Source organism: Rhinichthys klamathensis, unplaced genomic scaffold, assembly GCF_029890125.1.
Source record: "Rhinichthys klamathensis goyatoka isolate OS25496 unplaced genomic scaffold, OSU_Roscu_1.1 h1tg000419l_1, whole genome shotgun sequence".
Classification (NCBI taxonomy): Eukaryota; Metazoa; Chordata; class Actinopteri; order Cypriniformes; family Leuciscidae; genus Rhinichthys; species Rhinichthys klamathensis.
This window is the reverse complement of record NW_026606917.1, coordinates 649,604-659,494: the sequence shown is the minus strand read 5'-3', so window position 1 is coordinate 659,494 and position 9,891 is coordinate 649,604. Positions and strand designations below refer to the sequence as shown.

The 9,891-nt window shown below is 37.7% G+C and overlaps 1 protein-coding gene across 1 annotated transcript; it reads right to left on the bottom strand.

Annotated features, from left to right (window-relative positions):
* Nucleotides 1-5,398: 5,398 nt before the first annotated feature.
* On the bottom strand, nt 5,399-8,551 carry LOC130070774 (ladderlectin-like). Its single transcript, XM_056235291.1, has 5 exons — nt 8,482-8,551; nt 8,169-8,248; nt 5,962-6,084; nt 5,688-5,799; nt 5,399-5,514 (listed from the first exon to the last, which is right to left on the bottom strand). The coding sequence occupies exons 1-5, from the start codon at nt 8,549-8,551 to the stop codon at nt 5,399-5,401; spliced, it is 501 nt and encodes a 166-aa protein (XP_056091266.1).
* Between the last annotated feature and the right edge of the window lie 1,340 nt (nt 8,552-9,891).

Here is a 9,891-nt window from a genome sequence, read left to right as displayed (position 1 = left end):
TGTTGTTAACTGAGTGTGTGTGTGTGTGTGCGCTTAGTGTAGATTTCTGCTCGAGAGGCTGCGCGAGCGTCAACAGTGCAACCTCACTGTCAGTAATAGTCAACAACACTGACAGTAATGCAGCACAATATGAAGAGTTCGTCTTAGGTTTAACAACCTATGAAACTAATAATGAACAATATGAAACTAAAACGACATAAGCTTAATTTATAGCTATTTAGAGGTGGATAAAAGCACACAAACCGGGAACCGGCAAACGTTTAAACCACGTTAATACATTAATACGCAAATGACAAAACGAAAGTAAAAGCAGTAGCTCCTCGTGGACGACGACCACACACACATAAAGTAAAGTCCATGCCTGGTCCTCCGCTGTCTTCGTTCCGATCCTTTTACGCGCCCCGAAGCTGATCAGTGAGAAACTTGAAACCGGTGCGGGGCGCGGTGAGAAACTTGAAACCGGTGCGGCGCGCGCGCCCCCGAAGCTCATCCGTGAGAAACTGAAACCGGTGCGCAGGTGACTCGCGCTACTGGCCTCGCCCTGCTTGCCGCTTTGCCTATTTTGTGTTTTCTGTCACAGGAAAGGTAATGGCTGAGATTTTTGGTTCTGAAGTTCTTTTTTTTTTTTTTTGGGGAGGATTTGACTCGCGGCCCGCATCAAACTGTTTTGCGGGCCGGACGTTCCCCACCCCTGCTCTACATGATTTTTATTTTGATCAGTATGTGCAAGATAAATGGCAATTGCTGTTGTTACATTTTTCAGGTGCCATCCAGAAGTCACAACCCAGCATCACAGAAGCTTCCATTGGTAGCCTTACGGCCAACCATTTGTGCGCTGCACCGGACAGAAGAGGGGGCACTGGGCGCCGGAAGGTAGGAGCTGCTGCAACAATGTAGATTTAGGCCCAATCCCATTTCTCTGTTTTTACCCTTCCCCTTCATTTTACCCCTACACCGTGTCCTTCGAAACAGAGTGGAAAGATATAGGGGTAAAAATATTCTCCATGGAAATGAGACACCAATAGCCTACATAGGGAAGAGCCCGGACGAATGTGATGTTTTGATATCGCTGCTCTCTGGCTTTGAATGAATATTCACATTCTACAATTCAGTACAAAATGTGGACTGATTACTAGCAGTGAAATGAGATCCTGACATATGACACTATTAACAGATATTAACAAAAGTTTGACTCGATCCATTATCATATATTATTACACATCTGCTCCTCTGACTACTGCATGTGATTAGGCTATAATGTGGATTATCTTTTAGTTGTCTATATACTGTAGAGTAGCCTACTACTGATGGGTACTAAGCATTAGTTTTGTTAATGGTCAGGCCCCATTTTAATGTTTGCTTTCTTGTTCTCTTGTTCCCTTTTACAGGCACTTGAGAGCCCTGGAGGTGTGAACCCATAGCGCCCCCACTGTATTACACTGCTCAAAAAAATTAAATAAAAACATATCAGATCTCAAAGTATGTGTATGTTGTCAGTCATTGTACATTAAGGTTGGAATTGAGTGATGCTTGGCATTGAAATGATATCAAAATATGTCAATAAATTGATGTCATTTTGACATCAATGTTTGATGTCACATTTATGTTGAATTGATATCGAAGCTTGGATATTGAATGATATCAAAATAGCATTAAAATGACATCTTGACGTCAAATAAATGTTGAATTGGCATCAAATGCAAACAAAGCATGACATCAAAAATAACATCAAAATGACATCGGCAGAGGTCAAAATCTTGACGTCAAATTGACTTTCATTTTTGACCTATTTCGTGACATAATTTTGACATCAATGTTTGATGTCATTTTGATGTTAAATTGACATCAAATGCCCACTGGGTTACACAGAAGACACAAAAGCCTTTCTTTAAAGTGAATTTCGTTTTGTATTAATTGTATCTTAATTGTAATCAATGTTTCATCAACCATTTACTTGGATAAGTTGGATTTAATAAATAAGAAGTAGGCTAAATATAGCAGACAATTATAGATAGGCCATCACGACACGGTGAACTGGAGCGCGTCTCATAAATGAACCGAAAATCAGCGTATAAGGTAGCCTATTCACGGACCTGAAAAATATATCTATATTGAAATGTCTACTTGTAAACAGAACAATTCAAAACGAAAGAAAACAGACTCTGCTTATGAAATGAAATGTGCATTTCTCTCTGGTGCATTCACTAGCTGCGAAGATCGCGAGTCAGCATCGTCAACTTCATCTTGACTTTATTAATAAACAATTAGTCTCCTTGCTATATTTGACATATTCATAATCATTGCTTTTGCCGGTTCTTTGTGACAGCTTTTAGGTGCTTTATCGGCAGCGCCGCCTCCCTTATGAACGCGTCACCACCGCATCAAAAACATGATTGCGTGATGAAAACATGAAAAATACCTCATAAACATAGCCTAACTGTTTAGAAAGGAAACACAGAACGAATAGCATAATGCGCATACGTCCATCTCGCGAATGTATAGTCTTCCGAATGATGAAGAAGACTATATATTCGCGAGATGGACGTTCATGCCATCTTCACCATTAACCGCTTTTCCACTGGCCAGCGCGAGCACAGAGGCCGAAATCATACTTCGCGTGTGGTGTCCAAGTCTGTAAATAAAGACTCAATGGATTTGTATAGCGATTTATTTTTTACAGGAGTGCCGTGAACTTCACGGCACTCCTGTCCTGTAAAAAATAAATCGCTATACAAATATATCAGACGCTGCCATTGAGTCTTTATTTACAGACTTGGACACCACACGCGGCTATTGACTGACCACGAACAGGTAATTTAGCCTACTTGCATTTTTCATTCGTTAATGTCTCGCGGTCTTGCTGGGTTTTTTTTTGGTTTTGTTTTACAATTAAAACTAAAAGTCTGTTGTAACGCAAGCCTTACTGAACATGTACCGAGTAAAATATTACTGAAAATTGATTAGTAATGCCTTACACTACTGCGTTACAGCAAAAAGTAATATGTTACTGTAATGCATTACTTTTGTAACGCGTTACTCCCAACACTGGTTAACGCCCACTGTTATGATTGGCTAATGTCAGTGCTTAAATGCATTTTGTATCACACGTAGACAGGGCCGGATTAACCATCAGGGCAACTGGTCACTTGCCCAGGGGCACATGACATCTAAGGCGCCCTGCGCACCGTCAAATATTATGTTAGATCACGTTAAACGCAGTCCTCACTTTCCTAATTATATGCATATTTTTGCAACCCATTCGATCAAAATATAATGTTAAATCGCGTCAAAAACAGCGTCTGTATTCCTGCGCAGTGTGCGAGAGCGAGCTATCATGTCGACTCGCGTCGCGTGACTTGACGCTCTGAAATTTGAAGTGATGGAGAAGCAGTTGCCTACGGTTGCCTAACATAAAGGTCTCGACTGTTTAGCGTTATATTTTGCCAACGAAGTCAAATTGAAACTGTGATATTGCTTCGTGCCGTTATAAAACTGTAAAAGACTTTAAGTAGCCTAGGCATTCTGTTTGTGCTGCGTGATTTAAATAGAAGTGCGCACTTTGCTCACGCGATCAGCATGGTGATCTGGTGTTTTCTCCAAAATGAAAGCTCAAGGGTTTATTTCTGGCAATTAAAGAAATTAGGACAAAAGTATTGTACTTTTCCTATACTGTGTAATGTAATGCAAAATACTTTTAGGCTACATTTATAGGAGGTATATGATTTTACGTCATAGAAATAATTATATAAATCATTATAATAATAATTGTTTGGCATCCTAAAACACCAGTGATAATGTAATGCAGACTGAGACTCTATATCATAACTAAAAAGTTGTTTGAGCCCTCTTTAATGTCCAGGTACAAGTCAATGCTTTTTCTTTGTTCAATGTGCACAGTTCATGGGTTAAAGCCGGTTGGAGCTCTTAATTGTGAGCTCTCAAAGTGCACCAGATTGATGCATTTAACCTTAAAATGTACAAAATTTTCTTGCGGGGGAGCATAAGCCCCCGAACACCCCTAGTGTGTGTGTGTGTGTGAGAGAGAGAGAGAGAGGGTGAGGGAACATGCATGTTCCATGTTGCATTTGTAAAAAAAAAATCAGATTTATGCCAGTTTAGTTGATTTTTGGCCAATTTCTATAAAAATGCTCTCTATTGCAGTCACGTACATGTGTGTTTGTGTTTGTTTGTGTGTGTATGAGATAGAAAGTTCGTTCCACTTTTTTTTTATGCTCTAGGACCAGACCTTGATTTAAATGTGTGTTTTTTTAGATTTATGCCAGTTTTGTTAATTTTATTTGCCAATTTCTGTAAAAATGCTCTGTTGCAGTCACATACATGTGTGTTTGTGTGTGTATGAGATGGAAAGTTCGTTCCACTTTTTATTTATGCTCTAGGACCAGTCCTTGGTTTATATGTAGAAATTCAGATTTATAATGGATTTCCTTTTTTTTGACAAACAAAATGAAAAAAAGTCTTTTTTTTTTTCATTTTCCAATTCATTTTCAATGTGGGGTCATTTTGATCACAAACACCTTAAAAACGGTAAAAAAAAAAAAAAGTTTTGTGCGTTTTTAGATTTAGGAAAAGTCAGAGTTTCATGCCCCCGAGATTAAGGTAACACTTAAAAAAAAAAAAAAAAAAAAAAGAAGGACAAGTTCAGTGTGACCCCAAACAGTGATTAAGGGTTAAAGCAACAGTCCATGCAAATGCAAAGTTGTAAAGCTCAGAATGGCACAAACAACTATTAGCCCATTTATGGACTTTTTAGCTACAAGTTATGACATTTGAAATTGAAACCGTGACTGCAGCTGAAGATTTAGAACGCATTTGTCAGTGTGACAGAACAGATTGAGCTTCATCTCTCAGGTTTAAGGTGATTGATCTTATAGTTTAGAACTGGGGTGTTTAGCATTAGGGACCCCCAGGGGACCTCATGAAGCTGGAAGTAGGGGGCGCTCTAGATCCCAGCCAACATTTTCTTTTCGAAAAGACACATAGGCCTAAAATTTACATTATTCATGTGACATTCAACAGTGTAACATAGTATTACCATGGGGCTTTGGACTTTGCCAGAATACCATGTAAAGCTCATGGTGAATTCCAGCATCATATTTTAATAAGACCGAAACCAAAAAGAGCCCTGGTTGAAACCCAAAATTTGCTCACAAACCATTGTAGGAAACACATGTCTTGCTTGTCGATGAAGCCACTTGCTTAAAAACCTTCCCTGGTTTCATTAAATGTCATTTAATGAACCAGATCCTCAAACCTTGCTACGCAATATAGATTTACTTGATTGTCCACAATGCACATGCTTTGATTCAATGCTTTTATTCATTTGAGGAGGGTTTCAGAAAAAATATTAAGAGATGTACTATACTTTCTTTACGAAATGTTACTCTGAAATCGGTTTGTTTTCTGGAAAAAAAGGAGGAGTTGTTCTCTCAATGTCCGAAACACAAATATATTTCATTGAGGTTGAACAGGGAGAGTCGTTCCAGCAACGGTTGGCTGTAGGGTGGAATAATGAAATCAGTTACTCTGATCATTACAGTGGCGTTAGAATCAATTGTGTTCGACTTAAGGCACTTGGTGAAATCCAAATGAGTCGTTTAACGTTACTGTATGACATGAAATTATAGGATTGCAAATTATAATTTAAAAAAAATAATTTAACTGCTCACAGTTCCAGTTGATCTCCAAACAGTTCTCGGGAACATCAAAATTGTTCGGTTCTCCAGAGCACCAGTGGTCGTAGTCATACACAGATCCATCACTCCACAACCACTCTCCATCCTAAGTAAAAAGAGAATGAATCCAAAAAGTGCACTAGTGGTCAGACAAGCGAATTAAGTTCAGCTTTGAAGTCAAACTCTCTTCATTAGAAACTTTGCCTTTGAAGCAGAAATTTCAGTTTAGACAAACAAATAGGTTTCTTTAGGGCACAATTTAACTTACTTGTTCACCATCATGACCACCAACCCAAGCTCTTGTGGAGGAAGGCAACAGACTCAGCAGGAAATCATTCTCTGGTTGATCATGCACAGATGCGAGATTCGCACCAAGACTTTGACAGTTTCTCTGAAGAGACAGATTTGTGACATTGCAAAATATAATCTTTTTAGAAGCATACCGTATTTTCCGCACTATAAGGCGCACTTAAAAGCCTTTAATTTTCTCAAAAAATGACAGTGCGCCTTATAATCCGGAGCGCCTTATATGGTGAACACACGTTCACCAAGACAGCGCCGGGCGACTTACGCCACTATCTGCCAATGGATCGTGGATGCCTGGGCTGATATATCAGTCTCAACTGTGATCCGAGCTTTCACGAAGGCAGGAATAATCTCTTTATTCAGCCAGCTCACATACCCGTATTTACTTCCTGTTTTCGGCCGAAGTCCACAGTAGTTGATTGTCGAGTTCGCGCGCGATCAAACCTCCTCCGTGTGTTCCACTATGCGTGTGTTCAACATCTGATTCGGATGAACTATCCGAACTATCCATTTGAGCTGATATTCTCAGAACACCACACAGCACCGTCATCGGCTGACAGCTGACAGTCTGAGTCTCCACTGTTGCTTAGTTACCAATGATCGCGCGCGCACACTCGACAATCGCCTAGTGGACTTCGACCGAAAACAGGAAGAAAATACGGGTATGTGAGCTGGCTGAATAAACATCATTTTTATTCATATCTTTCACATTTACTGGAGTCAGATTCTCCGTGTTCACTCACATGGCTGTGCACTTGTAATGACACATTAAGGTTGTTAAGAGGCTAAAAGCAGGTTTAAAACTTTTCCCGTTTAAGTCAACAGGGTGCAAATTTTAAAAAGAGGATAACACGGTGTAGGCAACACCGGTTTTTGTCGTTGTTATCTGTACTGACAGCACTCCAAATTTACAAAAAATGAGCTCAATGTTAAAATTGACCGGAGTTTTCCTTTAACGTTTGAACAACGTTACCATGGGAGTGAACGGAGTTGTCAGAAAGCTTAATAAAGTTTGACTTTATCTGACTTTTTTGTTGACATCTAGTGGATGCATAACGCAAACCCAGTCAAATGTTTGACTGCAGTATCTTATGCGCCTTATAATCCGGTGCGCCCTATATATGAAAAATGTTCTAAAATAGGTCATTCATTGAAGTTGCGCCTTATAATCCGGTGCGCCGTATAGTGCGGAAAATACGGTAATTGACTTTAAACAACATTTTAGTTATTTGCAAACAAAGTCTGCTCTGATCGATTATTTGCTCTGTATCGGTTTTGTGTTGCATTTATTTGCAGAAGAGAAATTGCTTCAAAAGAAACACTAAGAATCTTTAATCTGTAATACTTAAATTAAGGGAGCTGTATGTAAGAAATGCATTTCAATTAATCATAAAATGGCCCTGATGTGTCTCTAGACATTAAGAAATCATGTTCATTTCAAATACTTATATCACTGACAACAGTACGGCCACGATATTGTCATTTAAAAAGTGAAGTTGCACGTACCATTGACGTACACGCGCGAGAGATCACTTCCGGCGCTATCCGGAAAAGACCGAAGCGCCCACGACCTCAGATCACTTGGACGTGGCTGGGTTTACAAGAGGTAAAAACGATATAAATACGGTTTGTTTTCTCACACAAACCGCTTGTTTCGTGTCTTAGGCCATCAATGTGTACTAACATTTACGAGTCATTAAATCAGGTTTAATTTGGACTTCTCTGTGTATGCTCTTTGAGGTGGTGACCATAGACCTGCATTATATGACCGACAGACAAGAACGGTTTGACCTAAAAATATCAAAATTGAAAGTACTGTGGACACAGACACCTACATCTTGGATGCCCTTGAGGTAAGCTAAAACATATCAAAAATTAATTTCAAAGTGAACTATCCCTTTATAGACACCTAATATGAAGTGTTGTCCAAATAACTTCGTTGTAGTCAAGTCATATTCATATATATGGCGCTTTTTACAATAGAGATCAAAGCAGCTTTACAGAGATAACAGGACAATAATGCAACAAAGTTTGTATCCAGAAGAAAATAGCATCACAGTACAGCTTAAGTAGATTCTGTGATGTTTTGTTAAAAAAAAAAAAAAAATTTAGTTAATATATATGGTGTGGCGAAAACCATGCTAGAAGTAATTGTAACTAACACATTACCTCTGCTTTTACCCAGTGAACCGATAGAGAGAAGTACTTGTAGCACCGCTGTCCAAAATTGGTCCATCCATGTCGGCATCCTACTAAATCAAGTGTGGATCAGTACATAAATGTTATGGGGATTTGTAATATTAACAACAAAAAGAGTTTTTTATTTTGGTTGTGATTATATGCCAAAAATTATGTGTATTTTGACACTGAAAATCCTTCATTAATCATGTAAATATAAGTAAATGGAATCTTGCACATTCCCAAAACGCATTTAAACTATAGGGTTTTTCCAATTAAATGTTTTTGTTACCTTCTGCATTACCAGAAATATGTGCTGCATTGCCCATGGAGAAGATAACGAAAAGCAGCAGAAGACTTCTCAGCATTGCCATGATGAATCTGAAAATGAATAAGCAAGTAAAGTTAAATGTCTGCACTCAAATGCTGCACACTGCGGATTCTCAATGCACTTAAAAAAACACAGCAAATGTTATTCAGTATGTTCCAAAAACTCACCTTGCTTTACAGATTATTGCCTTGAGAATCTCAGAGGAAGTTTTTGTGAAATTCCAGAAAGAGCCCTGCGTTTATAGCCTACTTTACTTAGTGGGCCTCATTTATCAATCTAACGTAGATCCGAGCGCAGAAATCATCTTACGACAGGGTTCACGTGTGAATCATGAAACATTCGAATACAGCCAATCCCGTCGTACGAATAATCGGCCGTTGATAAATGGCGGCTGAAAACAATCGTCATTTGAATATCATTCACGGTTTAGAAGCCGTACTTCCTCATTATCTTCGCCTGGGATGTTCCCATGACAACGCAGCACCGTGGTGTCCATGTCTGACACAACTGTTGCAAATATATTTACATTTTATTTTATATATATATATAAAAAGGTTTTAAAATATGTGTTATATATGTTTGTGTGTAAGACATTCAATAGTCTTAATTTGACCAATATAATAATTTTAACTATATATATATATTTGTTCTTTTATTGTTAGTTTTATTTTTAATTTCATAATATACAATAATATACAATATTCACACAGTCCATAAAAAACAATCCAAATTAATAAATATATTATTGTTATGCTTTACTTTTTGCAATAATCATTCATTTAAAAAACAGATCCAGATCCAGAAGGTTTTCATACATTTTGATATTAGATTTATATCTTTGGAAATATATATAATATATAAATGGATCTATATAAAATATCCATGTATGTATGTGTGTGTGTGTGTGTGTGTGTGTGTAGGTGCTGACATGTGACTGCCTTTACTGCCGTGAGACAGAGGGTTGATTGGTACCATTTTGAGGATTAAACCGCATGGTGATTTTTGTGTAGGTATATGACCCTTTATTTGAAAAATGTGTGATAGCATTAGATTCAAGGTAGTTTTTGGTTACGGAGGATGATTTTCAAACATATGTCAAGAAAAAGGATAAATCTTTAAATAAAAGGATTTATCTTTAAATAAATTTTACATTTTTTAATTTTATAAAAAAATTATAAAATTTTATTTAAAAAAATATAAAATTTGATAAAAAATAAATAAATAAATTATTATTTTTTAAATAAATTTTTAAATTTATAAAAAGATAAATTTTTCTCTCTTGTAGTCACTGAACACCTTACCTTGAGGTAGGATGATATAAGTGTTGATTTCTAATGAAAGCTACCATGGATCGGATGCTATCACACATTTTCCAACACTAGA